General features: G+C 44.5%; 1 protein-coding gene across 1 annotated transcript in view; it reads left to right on the plus strand.

Annotated features, from left to right (window-relative positions):
- The window catches only part of LOC124556243 (potassium voltage-gated channel unc-103), a 700301-nt gene that overhangs the window by 521999 nt on the left and 150603 nt on the right, over positions 1-27699 (plus strand). The window contains exons 11-12 of the mRNA XM_047130231.1: positions 981-1123; positions 23301-23494. Coding sequence (XP_046986187.1) covers positions 981-1123; positions 23301-23494 — 337 coding nt within the window. The remainder of the gene's footprint in view (positions 1-980; positions 1124-23300; positions 23495-27699) is intronic.

A 27699-nucleotide genomic window follows, 5' to 3' on the forward strand; every position in this document is an offset into this window, starting at 1 on the left:
ACATGTATGTCCAAAGGAACAGGCACTGCAGTGACCACAGCCATTACGAAACACATCAAATGAATTTGCAACTGCGGATAAGGACAACCATCAGCTGTAGAACTGAATGACGACAATGAAAATTTGTGCCATACTAGGACTTGAACCTGGATTTTCCACTTATCATGAGCGGTCACCTTACCATTTAGATATCTGTGCACAACCCATGGCCAGGCCCAAACGTCCATATGTTGTCAACCATTTGTCTATGATCTGAACTCGTACATCCATTATTTATATTCATTTGATGTGATTCGTAATGGCTGTGGTCGCTGCAGTGCCTCTTCCTTTGGACAATTATGCATGTCCAAAGGAACTTTGCATCATAATCGGAATAACACAGGCACTGTAATATCATATTTATCTACCAATACTGGGCAAGCGACTTTCAAGTACAACATCTGATCTGTACTGCAGTATACATAGTGGATGTACGAGTTCAAGTCATAGACCCATGGATGATGACATACGGAAGTTCAGGTCACACCATGGGTTGTGCAGGGGTAGCCAGGTGATAAGGTGACTGCTTGCAATAAGCAGGAAATCTGCGTTTGTGTCCCAGTCTGGCACAAATTTTCATTGTCATCATCCCATTCTATAGCTGATGGTAGCCCTTATTTGCAACTGCAAATTCATTTCATGTGTAGAATATTAAACCTCTTGTTGTAGTCCAATTCTTTCATTGGCATCCAGACCCATCTGCAGTAGTACAAGAAGAAAATTCTTAAAAAAATACTTAGTAAACATGGTATATGTACTATTTAATCCAGTGGCAATCCTTTGATACGATACCACACTGCAGAAACAAAACAGTCAATTTATGTTGCAGGGATATGATTTTGTGAGTTTTGTTTGTATGTTACATTCCTTAATTTGTACTTCAGCTTTCTCTTTTTCTATGATACTTCTGCATTTAATAATACCTGAAATACATGTTGCAGAGCTCTGTCTTTGAAGTTCAAGACCACTCATGCACCTCCTGGGGATACCCTTGTACATAAAGGTGATGTTTTGACGTCACTATATTTCATTGCTAGAGGGTCAATAGAAATACTAAAGGATGATATTGTAATGGCTATTTTGGGTGAGTACTGTATGGCTATTTATTTCAACTTCTGTACATTCCTTGCAATTTATAAAGTATGATTTTTTTTTATCTGTCGAATAGACATGCATCCTTAACATAAAAGAAAAGTTCAACATTTTTTTGTTTTTTGGAAAGCAGCCTAAGATATGTTACAAAGAAATCCCTATATTGTGTGTAGCTTGTTAGGTAATTATCAGTGTATCATATTTTGACATCTTATTGAGTACATTCAGTAATGGCTGATGTTTTAAAAATTCAGTGCTTTGTAGTAGGTGCATGAGAAAAGATTAATTTAAGTTTTTTTTTTTTTTTTTTTTTTTTTTTAATTTCAGATTGCATAGTGGAAACACTGAATAATTTAAAATTAACATTGTTTTTATTTCCATCAAATACTATATAGTGACAAGGTATAATGTAATGGAAATACAATGTAGTGGAAAGATGTAATGTTAATTGGATAAATAAAAAATTCACTCACCAAGTGCCAGCAGGCGAGTACATATATAAAATGTGTTAAAAAGTTTGCAATCTTTTGGCAACTGTGGCTACTTCTTCTGACAGAAGAGTTGAAGGGGAAGAAAGAGGGATGAAGAAAAATGACTGCTGAGGTTTAGGAAAAGGGGTGGAGTTTGGAAAAGTCACACAGAACCCCAGATCAGGGCAGACTTCCTGAATTGGATGAGAAGGAAAAACTGATTGTTGGGGACTGCAACAGGTGAGATTTGAAAATGTGAGAGCTTATAGGTGGAAGACAGGATAATACACAAGTCAGAGATTACTGCCAAAACATCATTAATGAGTTAATAAGAAAGATAAGTGCATTGTATGATACAGGGGTGGGAAGGGGGGAATGGAAAATAGACAGGTCAGAAATGAAAGATGTAGAAAACTAAAAGGTGCTGAAGAGAGGAATAGTTATTGTGAAGAAATGCTAAGACTGAGGAAACTAATGTAAATTAAGGCCAGGTGGGTGTTGAGAATCAAGGAGATGTTGTAGTGCTGGTTCCCACCTGTGGAGTTCTGAGGAACTTGTATCTGGTACATGTGATTAAACAGGCATCAGGGTCAGGACTGTCATGTTGTATAGCATGTTCTGCAACAGGATCCTTTGTGTTGCCAGTATACACCCTTTTCCCATGCCCATTTATCTTAACTGATAACTTGGTGGTAGTTATTCCAATGTAAAAGGATGGACAGTGTTTATGTAACAGCTGATACACAGCTTGTCTCATTTCACAGATGGCTCTCCCTTTGATAATATATGTTTTGCCAGTTATGGGCTGGCATAGGTGTTAGTAAGAGGGTGCATAATAGAAGTCTTACAGTGGGGATGATCACAGGGGTAGGAGCCAGAGGGTAGGGAGTTAGGTGAAGAGGGAGCATAGGAGCATAGAGTCTGATGAGGATCCAAGGAAAACATAGACTATCAAAGGGAGAGCCACCTGTGAAAAGACACATATTGCATACCAGCTGTTACGTGAATGCTGCTTGGCCTTTTACATTGGCAAGACTACCACCAAATTATCAATCTTTTCATGGGTCACTTGGAGGGGACTTAACAAGGATCCATAAGCCTTCAGTCCATGCTTTGATTTATGTACATTGATGACATCGTTGCCTTATAGACTCATAGTGAGGCTGACCTGCTAAAATTCTTGGTATCTCTAAATACATTGTCCTAATTAAATTTCATATGGTCCTATTCTGAACCCATGCCACTTTTCTTGACATTGATCTCATTCTCATCAAAGGTTAGCTGTACACCTCTGTTCACATTAAACTTCCTAACAAACAACTGTGTCTGCAGCTCATAGTCTAGTGGCTAGCATTGCTGTCTCTCGATCATGGAGTCCTGGGTTAAATTCTTGGCTGGGTTGGGGATTTTCTCCATCCAGAGACTGGGTGTTTCTATTGTCTAATCATTTCATCATCATTCCTGAAAATGGTGAGACTGGACAGTGAAAACATTGGGAATTTGTATGGGTGCTGATAACCATGCTGTTAAGCAGCCCCGTGAACCAAAAAATCATCATCAAATTAAATCAAACAATAGTATTTGCATTTTGATGGTTGCCATACTTTCCATATCAGAAGTTTCCTCCCTTGCAGCCTTGGTGTTCAAGGTAAATGTATTTGTTCAGATGCAGACTGTTTACAGAAATACACCACTATTCTCACTCCAGCCTTCACTGGATAGAATTACCCCACCAACCTAATTCAAAAGCTGATTTCTCAGTGCATCACATTCAATCCTGGTACTGCTGACCTCTCCAAAAAGCAACTTAGGTGTACACCGCATGTCACTCAGTATTCTCCCGACATTGAATGTTTTAATCAGCTACTTTGACAAGGCTATGGCTTCCTAAAATTATGCCCTGAAATGAGGTCCATTCTATCTGACATTTCGCCCACCACACCTAGAATAGCTTTCTGTCACTCTCTCAATCTCCACAATATCCTTGTCAGACTCTATGCTCCTTCTGCACCCTTCTCGATACCCTATGGCTCTTACTCCTGTGCCCCCTGCGGGTCCGGGGGCTAGAATTGGCCTGAAGTATTCCTGCCTGTCATAAGAGGTGACTAAAAGGAGACTCACACATTTTGGCCTTTGTATAATGATCCCCTGTAGGGTTTCACCTCAATTTTTTAAAAAAATTTCCGAAGAGCGAACCAACTGGAGAAGGGTGCCTTACATGGTGCATAGTGTCCATCAAGTGCTGAGACCTCTTCAATCGTTCATCAATGTGGATCTGCAGTTCCGCTTGTTCTCCAGCTGTTGGGTGAGGTCACTCTCCTGGCTGTGTTTGCCTCTATCCTCTGTGCAGTATCACTTTCTTTGCTGTCGATAATAATGGACTTCTTAGCTCATTTGCACCTGTTATCCTGCACGGTAGCCAGTCCATTGTGGTGGGGCCTCCATGTACCCTTTTGGTTGTAGCCCCCTGACCACACAGAGATTGCTCTGCTGATGCCTGTGCCATTAACTCCCCACGTATGCCAAGGAGTAGATGCCTGTCACCCTGGGCATAGGAAGTCTCGGCAATGGCCATCCTGCCAGGTGGCCTTTGCTGCAGCTGGGTGGCACCCATGGGGAGGGCCCCTAGTCGGAGTGGATGGCATCAGGGCAGATGAAGCTTAGTACGTCATCTCTTGCTGGTGGTCAAACACCAGCAGTCTCTAAGCGGTCAAGGACTAACTTCTGTGCTAAGAAATACAACTCCAAATCATAGCCTCCCCCCTCCCTGGTCATACCATGGGAGGAATGCCAGGCTAAGGATGGCAGTTAAGCTTATTCAACTTGTACCTCATTTGTACAAGAGTTGATGGCAAATCTTTCTTGTCAGTGAAACCTCAGTTTTTGTGGAGCATTTAGAGGACAAGTTTGGGGAGCTGGAGGGCTTGTCCAAAATGTGATCAGGGTCAGTCTTGATCAAAACAGCATCTTCTGCCCAGTCACAGGCACTACTCGCCTGTGACAAGGTGGGGGATGTTTCTGTTTCCATCACACTCCATAAGAGCTTAAATATGGTCCATGGTATCATATTTCACAGGGACCTTGTTTTTCAGTCTGACGATGAGCTGCGCACCAATTTAGGGCAACGAGATGTCCATTTCATCTGGCATGTCCACTGGGGTCCAAGGGATAATCAGGTTGCCACTGGTGCCTTCATCTTGGCCTTCAAGGTTACACATTACCCAAGAAAGTCAAGGTGATGGTCTTACTGCTGTGACATAAAGCCATATATATATCACTCCGTTGATGTGGTGCGACCATATATCATCCTGCTGTACTTCGAACATCACCTGTCAGGATTGTGGACGTCCTTCATATCCCAATATTCGCTGTGCCCCATCTCCCATCTGTGTCAACTGTGGAGAGCACCATTTGCCTTGCTTGTCAGACTGCAGGATTCTCCAGAAAGAAAGAAAAATAATGGAACTCAAGACCCTGGACTGACCAACCTACACTGAGGCTACATCCTGTGCATGTGACGTCAACCTCTGCTGCCGCTACAACAATGGTTCTACCATCTTCTGTTGTGCTGCATACAGTTGGCTCTCAGGGGTGTCAGGCTCCACCTGCCTCATTGATAATGATGGGGGGGGGGGCGGAAGAGGGGGGGCCCTTCCCTCTGTGTTTCTCCTGCACAACCTACTTCAATAGCAACACACCTCCCCCCCCCCCCCCTCCCCAACCATCAGATCAGGGGTGCCAGTCCCCACTTCTCAGGCAGAGAAGCGTAAGTCTAATTTGGCTCCTCTCACCAGGAAGGGATCCCTTGGGTCACTCCCTTCCTAGGTTCCTACCAGTGGCAATGCTGACACCTGCCAGTGGCTGAAGCAACCATATCTATCATAGGGCTTCATGGACCTCCACGACACTGAATCAGTGAAGCCCTCCCAGCCTAACAAACCTAAGGAGCAGTGAGAGAAACCTAAAAAGAAAAAGACCCCAAGATCCAAGGCACTGCGGTGGCACCCACACTACCACTACCTACAAGCTCTCTGTCTGAGGATGAGGTGGAGATTCTGGCATCCACTGAGGACATAGATCCTACCGGGCTCTCATACACAATGGATGTCAATTGCACAGGTACTCATCTGGTGGCAGCAGGTTACCCTGAGGCATAGACTGTCTCATTGGGTTTTTCATGCTTTCCCAGTCTTATGATCACATAATCCTCCAGTGGAATTGCGTTTTCCACCACCTGGCTGAGGTACGGCAACTGTTAAGCTTTACACTTGCTTTCTGCACCTACATCTACATCCATACTCCGCATGCCACCTGATGGTGTGGCAGAGGATACCTTGAGTACCTCTATAGGTTCTCCCTTCTATTCCAGTCTCGTACTGTTCGTGGAAAGAAGGATTTTCGGTATGCCTCTGTGTGGGCTCTAATCTCTCTGATTTTATCCTCGTGGTCTCTTCGCGAGATATACGTAGGATGGAGCAATATACTGCCTGACTCCTCGGTGAAGGTAAGTTCTCGAAACTTTAACAAAAGCCCGTACCGAGCTACTGAGTGTCTCTCCTGCAGACTCTTCCACTGGAGTTTATCTATCATCTCCATAACACTTTCGCGATTACTGAATGATCCTGTAATGAAGTGCGCTGCTCTCCGTTGGATCTTGTCTATCTCTTCTATCAATCCTGTCTGGTATGGATCCCACACTGGTGAGCAGTATTCAAGCAGTGGGCGAACAAGTGTACTGTAACCTACTTCCTTTGTTTTCGGATTGCATTTCCTTAGGATTCTTCCACTGAATCTCAGTCTGGCATCTGCTTTACCAATGATCAACTTTATATGATCATTCCATTTTAGATCACTCCTAATGCCTACTCCCAGATAATTTATGGAATTAACTGCTTCCAGTTGCTGACCTGCTATATGGTAGCTAAATGATAAGGGATCTTTCTTTATATGTATTCGCAGCACATTGCAGTTGTCTACATTGAGGTTCAATCGCCATTCCCTGCACCATGCATCAATTCGTTGCAGATCCTCCTGCATTTCATTACAATTTTCCATTGTTACAACCTCTCGATATACCACAGCATCATCTGCAAAAAGCCTCAGTGAACTTTTTTTCCGATATTATCCACAAGGTCATTTATGTATATTGTGAATAGCAATGGTCCTACGACATTCCCCGGCAGCACACCTGAAATCACTCTTACTTCGGAAGACTTTGCTCTGTTGAGAATGAAATGCTGTGTTCTGTTATCTAGGAACTCCTCAATCCAATCACACAATTGGTCTGATAGCCCATATGCTCTTACTTTGTTCATTAAAAGACTGTGGGGAACTGTATCGAACACCTTGCGGAAGTCAAGAAACATGGCATCTATCTGAGAACCCGTGTCTATGTCCCTCTGAGTCTCGTGGACGAATAGCACGAGCTGGGTTTCACACGACCGTCTTTTTCAAAATCCATGCTGATTCCTACAGAGTAGATTTCTAGTCTCCAGAAAAGTCATTATACTCGAACATAATATGTGTTCCAAAATTCTACAACTGATTGACGTTGGAGATATTGGTATATAGTTCTCCACAGCTGTTCGACTTCCTTTCTTGAAAATGGGGATGACCTACGCTCTTTTCCAATCCTTTGGACTGCTACGCTCTTCTAGAGACCAGGTTCCTGGCAATGCAGACCCCTGCTCTCCGGGGCTGTAAAGGATATTACAGGAATCATAGTGGCTATAATAGAGTGCCAGGTGGAGTTTATGTCTATGTCCTGAACTCAGAATGTAGTGAACCTGTGCCCCTTCAAACCCCCTCTTGAAACTGTGCTGTCATAATAAGGATGACACAGGAAATAACTGTCTGCAATGTATATCTTTCTCCAGATGGTGCAGTACCCTTGAACATATTGGCTGCACTGATTCATCAACTCCCTAAACCTTTCCTACTCTTGGAAGATTTTAACGGGCATATAACACCTTGTGGGTTACTGCTTACTGGCCGAGGTAGGGAGGTTGAAAATTTACTGTCACAACTAGACCTCTGCCTCTTAAATACAGGTGCTCCCTCACATTTCAGTGTGGCACATGGCACATGACACATATTCAGCCATTGATCTTTCAGTTTGCAGTCCTGGCCTTCTCCCATCTGTCCACTGGAGAGCTCACGATGACTTGTGTGGTAGTGACCACTTCCCCATCTTTCTGTCAATCCCCTGGCGTCATGCCCATGGTTACCTACCCAGATGGGCTTTAAACAAAGCAGACTGGGAAGCCTTCACCTCTGCTGTCACCACTGAATCTCCCCCACACGGTGCCATCAATGTTGTCATTGAGCAGGTCACTACAAAAATCGTTTCTGCAGAGGAAAGCATGATCCCTCATTCTTTAGGGTGCCCCCAGCTAAAGACAGTCCCTTGGTGGTCACCAGAAGTCGCTGAGGCAAGTAAAGAGCATCGACAAGCTCTACAGCGATGTGAATGGCACCCTCCCCTGGAGCATCTAATAGCCTTTAAGCAGCTCCGTGCCCGCATTTGCCAGCTTATAAAACGACAGAAACAGAAGTGTTGGGAGAGGTACGTGTCAACTGTTGGGTGCCATACGTCACCTTCCTAAGTCTGGATGAAGATCGTACGTCATTTTTGGTACCAAACCCCAACACATGTCCCTGCATTAACATCAATGACATGTTATCTACTGACGCAAACGTGATTGCCGAGCACTTTGCTGAGCACAGTGCTTGAGTCTCTGTGTCAGAGAACTACCCCCCAGCCTTTCACACCCTCAAATGGCAGATGGAAAGGAAAGTCCTCTCATTCACTACATGCCACAGTGAACCCTATAACACCCCATTTACAGAGTGGAAGCTCCTCAGCACCCTTGCACATTGCCCTGGCACACCTCCTGGTTCAGATCAGATCCACAGTCAGATGATTAAACGTCTTTTGTCTGACTACAAGCGACATCTCCTTGTCATCAATTTCCCCCCCCCCTCCCCACCACCACCATGGGTCTGGGGATTAGAATAGGTCCAAGCAAGGTATTCCTGCCTGTTGTAAGAGGCGACTAAACGGTCTCTCACTTTTTGGCCCTATAAGTTCAGGTCCCATTTTCTGGTTTGACCTGCCACTTTACAAATTCTACAGAAGTGTGGGTTATATGGGGAAGAATGCCTTACGTCTTTTGTCTGACTATAAGCGACATCTCCTTGTCATCAATTTCCCCCCCCCCCCCCTCCCCACCACCACCATGGGTCTGGGGATTAGAATAGGTCCAAGCAAGGTATTCCTGCCTGTTGTAAGAGGCGACTAAACGGTCTCTCACTTTTTGGCCCTATAAGTTCAGGTCCCATTTTCTGGTTTGACCTGCCACTTTACAAATTCTACAGAAGTGTGGGTTATATGGGGAAGAATGCCTTACCTGGTGCATGAGTAATCCATAGTGCCCTTAGATTCAATATCCTTAACCTCTTGTCATGGCTTTGCATCTCCACTTGCTATTCAACTATTTCAGAAAGAGCACTTTCTGGGGTATGTTATCTTCTTTCGTTTTCTCCTGTCCTCTTTCGTCCCATGACAATATTGGATTCCTCGGCTCCCATTGTCCAGCATGGTAGCCAGCCTGTTGTGGTGGGGCTGTCATGTACCCATTTGGTGGTAGGCCCCTGACAACACAGGGATCACACTGCTGATGCCTGAGCTGTAAACTTCCCACGTATGCCAAGGAGTAGATGCCCATCTTCATGCGGCATCTGGACTCCCAGCAACGGCCATCATACCAGGTTGCCTTTGCTGAGACTGGGTGGTGCCCGTCAGGAGAGCCTTTTATCGAAGTGGGTGGCATCAGGGCCAATAACCCGCAATGAAATGGACTAAGTTGTCTTTTGCTGGGGATCAAATGGCCCCAGCAGTCTCTAAGAAAGGAAAGGTTGATCACAACACTGACAGGTATCACCCTAAATCGTTCCCCTCCCTAGCAACACCTTGGGAAGAACATAGGGCTTCAGAATGACAGCATCCCTATTCGCCATGTTACTTAGCTTGCAGCAGAACTGATCACTACGCCTTTCTGGAAACGAAGCCTCTGTCTTTTGTTGAGCACCTAGAGGATACATTTGGGAAAGTGACAGCGCTGTCCAAAAGGTCCAATGCATCGATTTTGATTCAGAAAGCACCCCCAACCCAGTCCTGGGTATTACACACCTGTGACAAGCTGGATGATATTCTTCTTTCAGTTACTCCCCACAAAAGCCTCAATATGGTCCAGGGAACTATTTTTCATCACGACCTCCTGTTACAGTCTGAAGACAAGCTACATGTCCATTTCTTCTTGCACATTTACAGGGGACCCAAAGACAATAGAGTTGCCACTGGGGCCTTCATCTTCACCTTTGAGGGTGATTCATTACCTGAAAAGGTCAAGGTGATGGTGTATCAATGTGACGTCAAACACTATGTCCCTTCCCCTATGCGGTGCTTCCATTGCTGGAAATTCAGGCACATGTCCTCCCAGTGCCCTTCCAGCAACACATGTAGAAACTGTAGACGTTCTCTGCATCCAAATACTCTATGTGCACTGTTGTGTCTAGACAAGACAGCCTAGACACAGTGAGAGGAAGCCAAAAGGCACACGCGAAGTTAAAGCAGGGTGCGTAAGGTCTGAAACAGGATACATTATGAATGCTATAAAGAAAAGTACGGAGCTTCTGGAATACTTAACTTTAATCCATCCTTTTGGTACATGTGGAGATTGTGGCGATACAAGTGAGACTCTTTAGATACATGCAATGTTACTAATGGCGCCTTGCTAGGTCGTAGCCATTGACTTAGCTGAAGGCTATTCTAACTATCTGCTCGGCAAAGGAGCGAGGCTTCGTCAGTGTAGTCGCTAGCAAAGTCGTCCGTACAACTGGGGCGAGTGCTAGTCCGTATCTCGAGACCTGCCTTGTGGTGGCGCTCGGTCTGCGATCCCTGACAGAGGCAACACGCGGCTCCGACATGTACTAATGGACCATGGCCGCTTTAAAACTACCACCTAGCAAGTGTGGTGTCTGGCGGTGACACCACATTCCTCCCCCGCAAATCGGCGAACGGTCGTGTTATAAGGCTTCCGCCCGCCGTGAGGAGGACCCCATGTGGACGTATGCGATGAGGTGGGGAGCCTAACAACAGGCGAGGCTGTGCCACCCGCACCCGGCCATTCGGTCCGAGGGGATCTAGGAAACGCCTGAAAACCTAGTCCAGGGTGCACGTCAAAATGCAGTGTATGCGCCCGTAAAGAGACAGGAGGGGCCGAAGAGTCGACCTCCATTGCGTCGGGGGAACGATTTAGGGTGATACCTGTCAGTGTTGTGATCAACCTTTCCTTTCTTGACTTCCGGAAGGCATTCGATACAGTTCCGCACTGTCGCCTGATAAACAAAGTAAGAGCCTACGGAATATCAGACCAGCTGTGTGGCTGCATTGAAGAGTTATTAGCAAACAGAACACAGCATGTTGTTATCAATGGAGAGACGTCTACAGACGTTAAAGTAACCTCTAGCGTGCCACAGGGGCGTGTTATGGGACCATTGCTTTTCACAATATATATAAATGACCTAGTAGATAGTGTCGGAAGTTCCATGCGGCTTTTCGCGGATGATGCTGTAGTATACAGAGAAGTTGCAGCATTAGAAAATTGTAGCGAAATGCAGGAAGATCTGCAGCGGATAGGCAATTGGTGCAGGGAGTGGCAACTGACCCTTAACATAGACAAATATAATGTATTGCGAATACATAGAAAGAAGGATCCTTTATTGTATGATTATATGATAGCGGAACAAACACTGGTAGCAGTTACTTCTGTAAAATATCTGGGAGTATGCGTGCGGAACGATTTGAAGTGGAATGATCATATAAAATTAATTGTTGGTAAGGCGGGTACCAGGTTGAGATTCATTGGGAGAGTGCTTAGAAAATGTAGTCCATCAACAAAGGAGGTGGCTTACAAAACACTCGTTCGACCTATACTTGAGTATTGCTCATCAGTGTGGGATCCGTACCAGATCGGTCTGACGGAGGAGATAGAGAAGATCCAAAGAAGAGCGGCGCATTTCGTCACAGGGTTATTTGGTAACCGTGATAGTGTTACGGAGATGTTTAATAAACTCAAGTGGCAGACTCTGCAAGAGAGGCGCTCTGCATCGCGGTGTAGCTTGCTCGCCAGGTTTCGAGAGGGTGCGTTTCTGGATGAGGTATCGAATATATTGCTTCCCCCTACTTATACCTCCCGAGGAGATCACGAATGTAAAATTAGAGAGATTAGAGCGCGCACGGAGGCTTTCAGACAGTCGTTCTTCCCACGAACCATACGCGACTGGAACAGGAAAGGGAGGTAATGACAGTGGCATGTAAAGTGCCCTCCGCCACACACCGTTGGGTGGCTTGCGGGGTATAAATGTAAATGTAGATGTAGATGTGATGACGTCATGTGGTCCGGAGTGGGCAAGAGTTCCATGGCGGAGGACGGCCGGTCACGGGAAGCGATCGGCGGCGCGTGACCCAGGGAGGCGCCCGGCGGTAGCAGCGAAGCGTCTAATGCGGGCGGCGCCGGCGGGAGAACAGGCGGTGGCGGCTGCGGCGGCGCGTCGCCATGGGGCAAAATGGAAGGCATCGTCGGTAACACCTGGGGATGAGGCGAGCCAGTAGATGGGTCCCCAGGGCGCTGACGGGACGGCACCGTCGCTGAAAGCAGACGGGGAGCGGCAGAACCCGTGTGACGACAGAGGCGCAGCTGATTGAGATGCCGACGCACCTCACCAGAGGCCCCCAAAACCAAATACATTGCGCGGCCGAGGCAGCGAAGAATGCGCCCTGCGAGCCAACGCTGTGAACCTCGATAGTTGCGATAGAATACAACGTCACCTGGAACAAAAGCAGAAGTCTGCCGCTGCACAGGAACCTGATGCGGCGGATGCAGCAAAGACATCAAGGTTCGATGAGGGCGACCGTGGAGCAACTCAGCCGGCGAGCGACCATCTCGGGGCTGAGAGCGATACGATGACAAAAAGAGCAACAACGCGTCCTCCCGAGAATGCGACTCTTTCAACTTCAACATCTGCGACTTGAAAGTCCGGACCAATCGTTATGCGGCACCGTTTGACTGAGGCGAAAACGGCGCGGATGTCAGATGTTGAATACCATTGGCCTGGCAGAATGACTGAAATTCTGCGGACATGAATTGTGGGCCATTGTCGGAAAGAAGAGTCTGCGGAAGACCTTCAATGCAAAAGATAGCAGACAACGCTTGGATGGTGGCAGATGACGTCATGGAAGACATCCGGACAACAAATGGAAAATTACTGAAGGCATCTACCAGAACCAACCATCGAGCATTCCAGAATGGACCAGCAAAATCGATGTGCAAGCGTTGCCAAGGGGAAGTGGCTTTTGGCCATGCAAAGAATTTCCGCGGCGGTGCGGATTGTTGTTCGGCACATGCCATGCAAGAACAGCACATATGCGTAATCGCAGCATCGATTCCGAACCAAGTACAGTGCTGACGAGCAAGTTGTTTCGTTCGCACTATACCCCAATGTCCTTGGTGAAGAAGCCGTAAAACAGAGGACTGTAACGAACGTGCTACCACGACTCTGGACTGATCATTATCAGAACGCAACAACAAAACACCACGGCGAACAAAAAGTCTCTCCTTGTGAGCAAAAATTCGGCGAACCAACGGATCCTCGATCCGAGACTTTGACAAAGGCCATTGCGTATCAACAAAACGCAAAACGGTAGCAAGGACTGGGTCAGCAGCTGTGGCTGTAGCTACACGACGAAAATCAATCGGAAACGATTCGACCACTTCATCAGTTTCCGCATCAATGAACATGCAAGCAAGTTCGGAAGAATCGAATGCTCTATCCTCAGCAACAGGCAAACGGGCAATGCATCGGTGTTTCTGTGCTTAGCAGTGGACCGATACAAGATATCGTAGCGGTACTGCGAGAGGAAAATAGACCAGCGAATGAATTTCTGCGCTATACGTGGAGGTACAGGCTTGTTCGGATGAAAAAGCGACGTCAAAGGTTTGTGGTCTGTGATGATGGTAAAGTGACGACCATACAAGAAATCGTGGAACTTAGTAACACCAAACACGAGAGCCAAAGCTTCTTTCTCTATCTGTGAATAATTTCTTTGCGCAGACGAGAGCAATTTGGACGCAAAGGCAATAGGGCGATCATGCTATCCATCATTGTGCGCAAGCACAGCACCGATCCCGAAATCCGATGCATCTACCATCAACAAAAGGGGTTTCTGGGGATCGAATGGCGTAGGGCAAGTATTTGAAAGCAACGCCGATTTCAACTGGCGAAAAGCGCGTTCGCATTCCATCGTCCAGACGAACGGAACACCCTTACGGCGTAAGCTATGAAGCGGAGCTGAAATGGAAGAGGCATTGCGCAGAAAGCGATGATAATAGTTAATTTTACCCAACACACTCTGTAGCTGCTTCAAAGTCTGCGGCGAAGGCAAGTCTTGTCTTATTACAGAAAAAGCAAATAGCTTGGAGTGACGGGCAAGTTTCACGCGAATGTCTAGTAGTACACCGCGGGCATGATTTCACTGCATTTGTATGCTGGCGCGGCACATCTGGTTTAGAGCGTGGAGGCAGCTGCGTGGACATGCGCGAGGGCAGTTTATCGGTGCGCGCAGCGCGCCCGGCGGGCCGGTTAATGTGACACACGGCTGGCGAAGTTGCAAATGATTCCTGAGCAACGTCAAGCGTGTCTTGTCTATCCAATATGTCTATCACTTGTTGAAGGGAGGGATTGACGAGTTTCAAAATCTGTTCCCGTATGCGAACATCAGAAACGTTCTGTGCTATTGCATCACGTACCATAGTATCTGAATAAGGAAGTCCACATTCACACTCAAAAGCACAATCCCTTGTAAAGCCTTGCAATGTTGCAACCCACTCCCTATTAGTCTGACCGGCCGTACGTTTTGTACGAAAGAACGTATACCTCTTTGCAACTACATTAACTGTTTCCTTGAAATAGGCATCTAAAGCAGACAAAATTTCTTCGTAGGACAGAGTTGCTACGTCGCGTCGGGGAAATAATTTCACTATCACACGGTACGTTTGCACCCCTACACACGCCAATAAATGAGGCTGCCGCTCGTTACCTTGAATTCTGTAGGCGGCGAGATGAAATCCAAACTGGTGTGACCACTCCGTCCATGTTTCCTGAGCTGGGTCAAACGGCCTAAAAGGCGGTGCAACTGCATGTTGTGGCTGCGGTAGCAGTGAAACGGCGGCGGCCGCATCGTTTTGCAGTGCACGTTGACTGGATGAGCTGTCCAAGGGCATCCAATAATGCCTGCGTCTGCTGATTCTGCAAGCGATAAAATTCGGACAGTACATCTGGCGAAGCCATGACACAAGTAAATGTAAGCAATTAGAAAGAACAAGACCCTTTCCGTTGACTCATCGCCAAAAATTGTTGTGTCTAGACAAGACAGCCTAGACACAGTGAGAGGAAGCCGAAAGGCACGCGCGAAGTTAAAGCAGGGTGCGTGAGGTCTGAAACAGGATACGTTATGAATGCTATAAAGAAAAGTATGGAGCTTCTGAAATACTTAACTTTAATCCATCCTTTTGGTACATGTGGAGATTGTGGCGATACAAGTGAGACTTTAGATACATGCAATGTTACTAATGGCGCCTTGCTAGGTCATAGCCATTGACTTAGCTGAAGGCTATTCTAACTATCTGCTCGGCAAAGGAGCGAGGCTTCGTCAGTGTAGTCACTAGCAAAGTCGTCCGTACAACTGGGGCGAGTGCTAGTCCGTATCTCGAGACCTGCCTTGTGGTGGCGCTCGGTCCGCGATCAGTGGCGACACACGGGTCCGACATGTACTAATGGACTGCGGCCGCTTTAAAACTACCACCTAGCAAGTGTGGTGTCTGGCGGTGACACCACATGCACTACCTCCCACCTGTGTGAACTGTGGGACTGCCCAGTACTCCAAAAGGAGCACAAAATTATGGAGTACAAGACCCAGGACATGCTATCTTATTGTGAGGCTAAACTCAAATACAAAAGACTAAACCCTGTTCCCATGCTATCTCCTTATGCTGCTGCTGTGATGGTGTCGCCATCAATGGCGCCGTTGCACTCATCATCTAAGGTTGCTCCAGTGGGCCATCAGGGCCACCCATCTCCCTCCTCCTGTCCAGTTGGCTGTGGGCATGTCGTCTTCTGTTGCTCCCAAAGCTTCTGCCTTGGGAGCATCACCCCCCAAAATGCCAGGGACATTGGTCAAAGGGATTCACAGTCCTCCTCTGTCCCTGAAGCTACTTCTGAGTAGCCTTCCCAGCAAGCCCCTAGGGAGCAGCGAGAGATGAAAACTTCAAAGAAAAAGTTCACCAAGAATCTGTAGCCTCCAATGCCCCCTGCACCAGCACTCCCCCATGGCTCTGCGTCCGAGGATGAGGTGGAGATTCTGGCATCCCCTGAGGATCTAGCTCTTGCTGATGCCTCAAATGCTATGGTAATGGAGGCCAACACTCAATCAGTGGCGGCAGGTGTTGCTGAGACCTCATTTGCCTTCTTGGTCATTCTATGCCACCCCAGACAACAGAAAGCGTCATTCTCCAGTGGAACTGTGGCGGTTTTTTCTCCCACCTGGCTGAGTTACATCAACTTTTAAGCAGTACACATGCTCTTTGCATTGTCCTACAGGAGACCTGGTTTCCTGCAATGCAGACCCCTGCCCTTCGTAGGTACTGGGGGTACTACAAAATCCGTCCAGCCTGTCACAGAGTGTCAGGTGGAGTATGTATTTTCATCCTTGCCTCTGTCTATAGTGAACCCATGGCCCTTCAAACACCTTTAGAAGCTGGAGCTTTCAGGGTGAGGACAACACAGGAAATTACCATGTCTAACGTCTACCTCCCTCCAGATGGTGAAGCACCAGCCCACATTTTGGCTGCACTCATTTCGCAACTCCCCCCACCTTTCCTCCTCCTGGCTGATTTTAACATCCATAACCCTTTGTGGGGTGGAGCCAAGGTTAATGGCCATGGCAAAGATGTGAAGGACCTTCTAACTCACCTTCACCTTTGCCTCCTAAGTACAGGTGCCCCCACATATTTCAGTGTGGCACATGGCACATATTCGGCCATTGATCTCTTGGTTTGCAGTCCTGGACTTCTCCAATCTATCCATTGGAAAGTACATGACGACTTGTGTGGTAGTGACCACTTTCCGCTCTTCCTGTCCCTACCGCAGCATCCCTCATCTCGACACTTGCCCAGGTGGGTTCTTCCCAAGGCTGACTGGAACACTTTCACATCCATTACCAACATTGAGTATCCGTTGCACGGCACCATCGATGATGTGATCCATGTTGTCACTAATACCATTGTTGCCACAGCCGAATCAGTAATCCCTCATTCCTCCAGTTGCCCCCAATGAAAGTCAGTGCCGTGGTGGTTGCTGGAAATCGCTGCGGCCATTAGAGGCCATAGGTGGTCCCTCCAACGTCATAAGCGCCACCCCTCTCTGGAGAATCTTATTGCCTTCAAACGGCTCTGAGTGCAGGTTCACCTCCTCATCAGACGAAGGAAGCAGCAGTGTTGAGAACGCTATGTCTACACTATTGGCACACAAACCTCCCCCTCCTAGGTTTGGACCAAGCTCTACCGACTTAACGGCTATCAGAACCCAGCAGGTGTACCTGGAATTTCCAAAAATGGAGCTGTATCTGCCAATCCTGATGTAATTGCAGAGCATCTTGCTGAGCATTATGCTCACGTCTCTGCATCAGAGAATTACCAGCCCACCTTTCATCTCCTGAAACAGATGGTGGAGCAACACCACCTTCCTTTTGCTCCATGCCACCCTGAGCCTTATAATGCTCCCTTCAGTGAGTGGGAATTTCTCAGTGCCCTTTCCGACTGTCCTGACACATCCCCTAGCCCAGATTGCATCCATTCACAAATGCTAAGACATCTGTCAGAGGGTTCCCAACGCCACCTCCTTGCTGTCTCCAACCACACTTGGAGCAAATTCCCATCACATTGGCGGGAAAGTATAATCATTCCAGTCCTCAAGCCTGGGAAGAACCCACTAGATGTTGACAGCTATCATTCCATCAGCCTCACCAACATTCTGTTCAAGCTGCTTGAATGTATGGTGAGCCGGCGGTTGTGTTGGATCCTTGAGTCTCAGGACCTGCTGGCTCCGTCCCAGGGCAGTTTTCACCAAGGACACTCCACCATCGACAACTTGCTGTACCTGGAGTCTGCCATTTGATCAGCCTTTTCCCGGTGACAACCGTCTTTTTCGATCTCACGAAGGCCTACGATACCACTTGGCAATACCACATCCTTGCTACTCTGCATGAGTGGGGTCTTTGGAGCCCACTCCAGATTTTTATACAGAACGTTTTGTCACATTGCACTTTCAGAGTTCGAATTGGTGCTTCCCGTAGTGCACCCTATATACAATGGAATGGGGGCCTGCAGGGCTCTGTCCTGAGTGTCCCACTTTTTTTTTCAATTGGTGTCGCATTAGCAGTAGGATCATCAGTATCTCCCCTCCTATATGATGATGACTTTTTAATTTCCTTCTGCTCCTCTTCTACTATGGCAGCTGAATGCCATCTGCAGGGAGCTATACAGAAGGTGCAGTTATGGTCCCTCACTCATGGCTTTCAGTGTTCAGCCGCCAAAACTTGCATGATGAACTTTTGTCATCATTGTACCGTCCACCCCGATCCAGAACTTTACCTTGATAACCAACTACTAGATGTAGTGGAGACTTACCACTTTCTGGGACTGGTCTTTGAGACCTGCTTAAGTTGGCTTTCCCATCTTTGTCAGCTTAAGGACAAGTGCTGGTGGCATCTTAATCCCATTCAATGCCTGAGCCACACCAACTGGGGTGCTGATCATCAAACACTGCTGCAACTGTACCAAGCCCTCATACAGTCCCTAATTGATTATGGGAGTGTGGTATATGGTTTGGCAGCCCCCTCTACACTGAGTCTACTAGACCCAATCCACCACTGTGGAGTTCGCCTCATGACAGGTCCCTTCCGATCTAGCCCTGTGAACAGCCTACTTGGAGAAGCTGGCATTCCTCCACTGTGGCTCTGGCAGCAACTATTGCTCGCAAATTATATCACCCACATACATAGTTCACCTCGCCATCCAAATTATCACGGCGGTCCATCTCTTGCAATTGCGGCCTAGAACCGGGCTTTCCTTCACCATCCAAATCAGGTCACTTCTTCATGAACTCGGCACTTCCCCCATACTACCTTTCCTGCAGGCCCCCTTCTGTAGTCCTCCATGGTCCATACCTTGGCCACAGCTTCAGCTGGACCTATTGCAAGGCCCCAAAGGCTCAGTTCCACGTGATGCCCTCTGTCAGCATTTTATCTCTCTTCTTGGCCAGTTTGAGGACTCAGAAGTAATCTACGCTGATGAATCCCTGGTTGACAGTCTTGTTGGCTATGCTTATGCTCACATTGGCCATACTGAACAACACTCCTTGCTGGATGGCTGTAGCATTTCCACTGCAGAGTTGGTTGCCCTCTATCATGCTCTTGATCATATCTGCTCCTGCTCTGGTGAGCCCTTGTCATTTGTAGTGACTCCTTAAGCAGCCTGCAAGCTCTCGACTAGTGCTTCCATAGGCATCCTTTGGTACTGTTAATCCAGGAGTCTCTTTATGACCTCTGCTCCAGTGGACACCCAACAACCTTCATTTAGACCCCAGGCCATGTCAGGATACTGGGCAATGAACTTGCTGACCATCTGACCAAACAGGCCACCAGTAAACCACCTCTGGAGATTGGCCTACCGGAGACCAATTTGTGAGCAGTCTTTTGCCACAAAGTTTTTTCAATCTGGGATACTGAATGGCACACCCTGAGTACACCAAATAAACTCTGTGCTATCAAAGAGATGACGAATGTGTAGCGGTCATGCATGCGAGCCACTCTCAGGGAATCTGTTGTCCTTTGCCAGTTCTGCATTGGCCATACATGGCTAACACATGGTCACCTCCTCTGTCACAAGGATCCACCTTGGTGTTACTGTGGCTCCCTTCTAACTGTCATCCACATCTTGCTGGACTGCCAAATTTTAGCTGCTCTGAAGCGCACTTTTAACCTTCCCAGCATCCTACCTTTGGTGTTGGGCAACGACACCTCAGCAGCGGATTTAATTTTAGGTGTTATTCATGAGGGTGTATCATACCATCTAAGGGTGGGCATATGACCTTCTCTCTGAGGTCTCCACCCTCCCTTCATTTTAACTCTGTCACCCTTTCTTTGCCTTTGTTTGTCTTTGTGTTCATCTTTTCTCTACATGTGTTCCTCTCGCCTTGTCATTTTGGATCGGACATTTTAATGTGTTGCAGAGTGGCTGGCTCATCCTCTTTTATTCTTGTGATCAGCCAGCTCAGACCATCTACCCTATGGTTTTAATACCTTCTTCTACTTTTCCTTGCAGTGTATGTTTTCCTCGTTTTTTGTTCATTCCATTCGTTTCCTTTTTAGGTGTGGTTCCCCATTCCTTTCCCCCTTTTACTTTCTCAAACATACTTTGGGTGTTGTTTTATCTTGAGAATTGTTTGCAACAGGAAAAAGAGACTGATGATCCTGTAGTTTGCGCCCTTTATACCCCACACCAACTAACCTTGTCACCTTCAACCGTATCTGGTGTGATGGCATCTTTCCATCGCAGTGGTGGGAGAGCACCATCATTCCAGTGTTCAAACCCAGTCAAAACCCACTCGATGTGGATAGCTACCAGCCCATCAGCCTCATCAACTTTCTTTGTAAGCTGCTGGAATGTATGGTGTGTCAGTGTTTGGGTTGAGTCTTGGAGTAACGTGACCTACTGGCTCCATGTCAGTGCGGCTTCCGCCAGGGTTGCTCTACCACTGATAATCTTGTGTCCCTCAAGTCTACCATCCGAACAGCCTTTTCCAGATGGCAACATCTGGTTGCCACCTTTTTTGACTTACGTAAAGCATACAACACTACCTGGTGAAATCATATCCATGCCAAGGTAGTTGGCACAGCCAGCCAAAGACCTCATGAGTTGTTGAAGAAACTCTTGCAAAATTGCTGGGGTGCTGTCCATGCCAAATGGCAACCACAAGTATTGATACAGCCCAAAATGCATGTTAATGACCAAGAGCCATTGAAAGTCAGCATCTACAGGAAGCTGCAAATATGCTTCAGAGAGGTTGATCTTAGAAAAATACTGACCACCAGCCAGCTTAGCCAAACATTTGTCATGGCAAGGCAAGGGATATGTGTCAGTGATAGAGTGATCTTTGACAGAAACTTTTAAATTGTCACAAAGGCGTAAAATTCCTAACAGCTTCTTGACGGTGGCTGAGGGAGTAGCCCATTTGCTGGAAGGGATTGGTTGGACAGCCCTGGAGGCTATGAGGTAGTTGAGCTCCTACCCTTGACTTGATCACAGAGCGACATCGGTACTGGGTGAGCCCGAAAGAAACGGGCTCTGACCGAAGGTTTGATGATGATGTGCGCTTTGAAATTATTGGCACAACCCAAATCCCCAGAAAACAGGGGGTAAAGTTCAGAGAATAAAGAGTCAAGTTGTGTACAAGACACTTGATCAGAGATGAGATTAATTTCATCAGAAATAATAAACCCAAAAATGTTAATGGCGTCCACACCAAACAAATTCTCAGTGCTTGCGTTGTTCACCACCAGAACAGTCAGTTGATGAACCACAGATTTATATTTGATTGGGGTCTAGAAACAACCTAGTATGAGAATGCTTTGTTTATTGTGGCTGACTAATGTACATGATACTGGCACTGAAGGAGGAGAACCCAAGTCCATGTATGTTTGCAAGTTTAGTAATAACACAGCAACACCAGTGTCGACTTGTGTATGCAAAACCTTCTGATAAACCTTGACTTCAATAAAAGGTTTATTGGATGCAATATAGATTGCCAATACACTGTTGGCATTCATGTCAGTCCCTGCAATAGGCTGCTGGAATTTTGCATTACAAACAGGAGCAATGTGGCCCATTTTGTTGCACTAGCAGCAAACGGCCCACCGCTTTGGATAATCTGGTTATCATGAGTGACAAAACATGACGGACAAGAGGGAAGCAAGGAGCACTTGCATTTTTGTTCATTGCTGGGTTTGCTGTGCTGCTGCAGCTGTGGCTGCTGCAGTGAGATGGGCTGGCTGCTGTGATATTTTGCTCATTTGCAGATCACTGCCACCTGGACCGTGAACAGTCCAAAAAATACAGGGGGAAGTGGGTTGAACTTCTGCAATGTTGCACCACAATTCAATTTGACTAACTACAGCTCTTGAAACCTCAAATGATTGTGCAATAGTCAGAACATCGGAGAGGGAGGGTTTTTCATACTGAAGGACCTGGTCATGAACGTCCAAATTGATCATCATGATTGCATCATGAACTATTTTGTCGGCATATGACTCTTTATGTATGTCAGTAACAAAGTGACAATGATGGCTTAAACCATGAAGTTCAGCTGCTCAAGTATTATAGGAATTTTCGGGTTTCTTAAAACATAATTAGAACTCAACTCGAACGGCAGTGAGGTACATCCATATACAGTAGTATTTCAAAAGAAGGTTGCATATGTTATCAAAAAACAGTGAAGATGGGTCCTACAGAGGGGCCAGTGGGCAAAGGAGTTGATACAGTTGAGGCAACAACCAAGACAAAAAGAAAGCATACCATAAGGTGACATCAGTCAAACCAGACACATGAAAATGCTGCCACAATCATTTTTTGCTGGCTTCCCATTCCTCGACAGACTCTTCGTAAGCCAGAAATAGGGGGGTAAATGACTGGGATAGCAAGACTGAGAGGGACCTGAACTGGCGAAAACAGCGGCAAACATTTGCAATACCTAGGTTTCATTGTGTTCAGCTCTAGCGAACAACTCCTGCTGTTGATTGAAATGCTGCAACACCACAGTAAGAACCCTTTGTTGACTAACCAGCTGGCATAAAATCTCATCAGTAGCACATCAGACATTGTAGATGCAGCGGAGGACCAACCAGAGACTGAAAACTGTGCGGAGAAGGATCTCACACTTGTCTTCACTTGTATTGTAATTTGGACACACAACACTACCAAGAATGTTAGTACAACTTTGTTAGACTTTGGCTTGTATGCCAATCACCATAACATACACTGAACACAATAAGATAAGGCAAATTTATGCAAGCAATAATAAGATGATTACTGAGCACAAGTGTAGTTCGCCGGGGTTTAAACAGGCATTCGCCTGTGGCAGGCCCAATCGGATGTTCACAGTACTGCTCTTGTGCAGCACACTCTCACGGATGACAACATACTGCTAATGTGTGTGGCTTTCAAGTGTGTGCACATTACTTCAAAAACACATATGTAAAAACACAAATGTCCCTGTTTGAGACCCAGTCTGGCACAAAGTTGCAATGAGCCACAAAGTTTCGTATCATTGCACATTTCACTACAGAGTGAAAATTCATTCTGGAAATTCATAGCTGTTCAAATATATAATGTAAAACATTATGTGAAGTGACTTATAATATTGAACTTCCTCTATAAACATTTTTGCTATTATAAAATATGATTAAAATTACTGAGTAATGGCCAAATTACTTGAGATAGTGAAAAGTGTTTTTTCTTTTTACAGGAAAGGATGATATTTTTGGGGAAAATCCATGTATTCATCCAACACTGGGCAAGTCATCATGTAATGTGCGAGCCCTTACCTATTGCGATCTGCATAAAATTCACCGTGATGACCTTTTAGACGTACTAGAGTTATATCCTGAGTTTTATAACTCATTTTCTAACAATCTTGAAATTACATTTAATATGAGAGATGTAAGTAAATTTTTGTATCAGGTTTCCTATGATCTTTTAACATGCAAAAATGTTTTTATTTTGCTGCTTAATTTATAAAATATTGTAGTCACAATCTTTATGAAATATTATCTTGAATTTTATGTAGGAGCTAAATACATGTGAGTACTGAACAGTAGTAGTTCCAGAACAATGATTATGCCCATCCACAGTGAAAAGTGTGAAAGGTGTTAACAGTCCAACAAAATGACTAAATGAAAGTAAGAGGGCAGGGTGAAGTGCTAGGCTTGACTTAAAGATGATATGGATATAAGTGCAACTTAGTTTTTGTAATGTAGTTACACACTGCTTAGTAATGTAAGTAAATTGTGAACTTTCTCTGCCAATATATTTTATTTTGAAATTAGTCATGTGGATATTTTGATCAAATTAATAAAATGGACCACTGTTCAATCATAAAATTTTATGTCTACCTTAGTTTAGCGTCAGTGTAAAGCTGTTGAAACATCATAGAGGTGTATTAAGTGTTTCCTTCTTCATTTCTAATAAATAGGAAATTTTCAGCTGGATTCAAATGTTGTTGTTCTTCTTTCAAAGAGACTGAATGAAAGTGTGTTTCAAATTAGCAACCGCAAATGATATATCAAGCCATTTTTAGATTATCTTAAAAATAATCAAATGCATTTTGTACACCGATCTGGTACCATGGATAAAATGTCATCCACTGCTTTAGGCCAGAAAAAATACAGCAATCATTTCTGTGGATGAAAGCTAGTAGCCCTTTGCCAAGAAAGGTTAAGGCCATTTTATCGATTAAAAAAAAAAAAAAAAAAATTCTGACATGTTTCCTTGGATGGAAAAGGGCTTCTTTTTGTTCATTATTAACTTGCCTAAAATATGTCTTCATGGGAATTCATCAACTGTAACTTCAGTTAATATGGGTGATGTGTGTTACAGTTCTTTGCTACAGTTTATCTGTAGCAAAAATTCAACTTTAGGGTGCTGGAGAAATGAGTGTACCTCACCAGCATGTATAGCCACCTAGTGTTATTGTGGCTCTGTGTCTTGGTGTTCAGGTTGTGGGTGTGTTTATTCTTTGGCATTCTGCATTTCTTATAGAAGTCACCAGTTGCTTGCTTACACCTCCCCCAGAAGTAAAGTATTTTGGCTATCTGGTTGAGTCTTATATTGATAAATCCCAAAGTAGGTGCACAATGAGATCAGATGCTTGATTTTGCTCACTTTGTTAGTGAGCAACTGAAAAATTTTCAGAGGTTTTTCAGGAATACCTTCGGAGTATTTTAGTATAAGAGACCCATGGTCTCCAGTGGCTCATTACAGAGTTATTGAATTTTGCTTGGGTTCTTGCCCCATTTAGCTCTGTATCTGTATTGCAATGAAAAATGTGCACAACAGTGAAAATATGGACTTCATTTATCTGCATATGAAAGCTACATACTGCTTTAAAAATAGCCAGGTTGGATATAACTGTTTTGATGAACTATAAGAAACAATAGAATTTTGTAATTCTTCAGGCTTTGCCAGTGAGGCGTTGTCTTGTTGAACAATCAGGTTATTGCTAGTTTTTGGCATCTTTCTTATAGGTGCAGACAGCACCTGAAGAAGACTGTGAGTTATGCAATTGAATCAATGTGCAAGAAAGGCATGAATAACCAGCAGAAGTCTGATTGTTCAACATGACAGTAGACTTTTGGATTACAGAAAATACTGCTAGTTGCAAATTTATAAAAAATAACATCGATATTAGTTGTCTTCTGCAATGTGAATCCCTTTGTTTACATGAGTGAGTGATATATTGCAAATTAGAGTGAATTACATGAAGTTATTATTTAGTGCAGTAATTAATAAATGAAGTATGTATTTTGCACAGAAAAATTAAAGTAACAAAATTATGTAGTCAGAGATTGAAATCTGACAGTGATTGTAACAGAATTTACAATGAAAAGTGGCAACCTCTTGGAACTTTAAATTCAATTAACATAGAAGATAATTAATTTCAGGAAAGATAAAATGTGTATGTACTATTGAATGGCACAAGTCATTATATTGAAAAATGTCTATGAACTCATACAAAATGTGCAGAGCCATACTGTATGAATATTTCCAATTAATGATACTCTCTAATTAATATGCTCTCCAGTCAAACTAATTATACCAGTAGCTTCAGAATAATTGACTGAATGATTGAGGTAATAGTTACATTGAGCGTTGCTTGGCTATGAACTTAAAGTTTTCATATGTCTACTAAACATTAGTCAAATGTCTATTTTAATAAACAAATTAATTTTGGAAACAAAGTTAATTAATGGGGGAGGGGACATAACAGATTTGGTGATAGCCAACTTTCTACATCTCAGATGGTATGTGGAGTGTGTCTCGTGTGAAAACAAACAACTTGCTTTAGCTAAAGGTATTTGCTATTGACAATAGTAGTGCCCACTTTACTGTTCACATCTAAGCTTGCTTTTAGTACAACTCAGTTCTGTCTCAGGTTTGTTTTTCTGTCAGTTAATCTGTATGTTAAATGCAAAGCTGTCAGATAGGTTTGTCCATGAAAAGTTGGCTCATATGCATCTTGTGCATGGGGTCCCTGAATGCAATGTAAGAGTGGTACAACAATGGTATTCTGAGCTGTTCCTGCAGTGACAGCAGCCACTTTTGCATCTAAAGGGTTGTTACATTGCTTTGTTTTATGTGTTGTAAATTGTGGTGACAGCATATTACAGGCCTTTTTTTCTGTTGTGGAGATATTTTCATAAAAACAGAGGTGATCAGGAAAACAAATTGAGTAAGTCATCATCATGTTATTACCCCGTAACAAGCTGCTGGAGACTGTAGATCACTAATACCAGATTACTCAGAAGGGATCCCTGAACAAACTCTGAAAGTTTGTCAGTACAGTTCTAGTTCACTCTGTACATTGACACCATCCCCCTAATGAGTATGTGCCTTGCAAACAACGAAGCAATATCTAGTAAATACTGCACAAGTCCTCTAGGCCAACTGAATGAAAAAGAAGTGGAAACAAGTCTGAACTGCAAAAGATGGAATTCATTGGGACAATGGACAAAAGTAATTTGGTATTGGGATAACATAGGGATTTTGAATATAAATTTTTGGAACATCCACCATATTCATCAGAGATGGCATCCATTGACTTCCATTTATCCTTGTATTTAACAAAATTTCTGGCTGGAAAACATGTTAAGTCTGATGAATAGAATATGGCAGATATAGCTGGGCATTTTGCAGACTGCTTAAAAATCCCACTTCAGGATGGAATCTACCAACTGGAAAAGTGTTTACAAAGTGTATTGGCTTATAAGAGAATTAAATGTAACAAATAACTATATTTTTGACTTAAACAAACAACAATCTTTAATTGCTGTACCAGTTTCTTTTCAATTTTCTCTCATACTTTTATTACTATTCTGCATGTTTTAGTTCCAGTTTTTTAAGAGATTAATCTGAATTGTCTCAGTCTATTTGAGACTTGCCTTCCTTTAACTTTATTTTGGGCAGAACATTTTGCTCTTGATGTATGTATAAAGTGTATCTTTTCAGCTTCCAATAATGACCTATATTACCAATGTTAAAGCAATGTATTGGCTTATAAGGGAATTAAATGTAACAGATAACTATAGTTTTGACTTAAACAAACAACAATATTTAATTGCTGTACCAGTTTCTTTTCAATTTTCTCTCATACTTTTATTACTATTCTGCATGTTGCAGTTCCAGTTTTTTAAGAGATTAATCTGAATTGTCTCAGTCTGTTTGAGACTTGCCTTCCTTTAACTTTATTTTGGGCAGAACATTTTGCTCTTGATGTATGTATAAAGTATATCTTTTCAGCTTCCAATAATGACCTATTTTACCAATGTTAAAGCAATGTCAAAATAAGTCAGATGGCTATCCTTTTCAAATTTAATATTATTTGTGATTTGTTTCATTCCTTTTTTTGTGTTAGTTATCTACACTGTTATGGACATCGTAAAACAATTAAAATGGCAGAGATTCTCTACCCGTCACTTTCCAAGAATTCAGAGAATCATCATCATCAGCCAATTCAATCATTATATGATGTGGCCTCTTCGAGTCATGGATTCAGGTAGGCTTTCAGAAGTCTTCTCCAAATGGGACGGTCTTGGGCAGTTCTCTGCCAGGTGTTACCAGCGATCTTCTTGATGTCTTTGTCCCATCTG

This window comes from Schistocerca americana, chromosome X, assembly GCF_021461395.2.
Source record: "Schistocerca americana isolate TAMUIC-IGC-003095 chromosome X, iqSchAmer2.1, whole genome shotgun sequence".
NCBI lineage: Eukaryota > Metazoa > Arthropoda > Insecta > Orthoptera > Acrididae > Schistocerca > Schistocerca americana.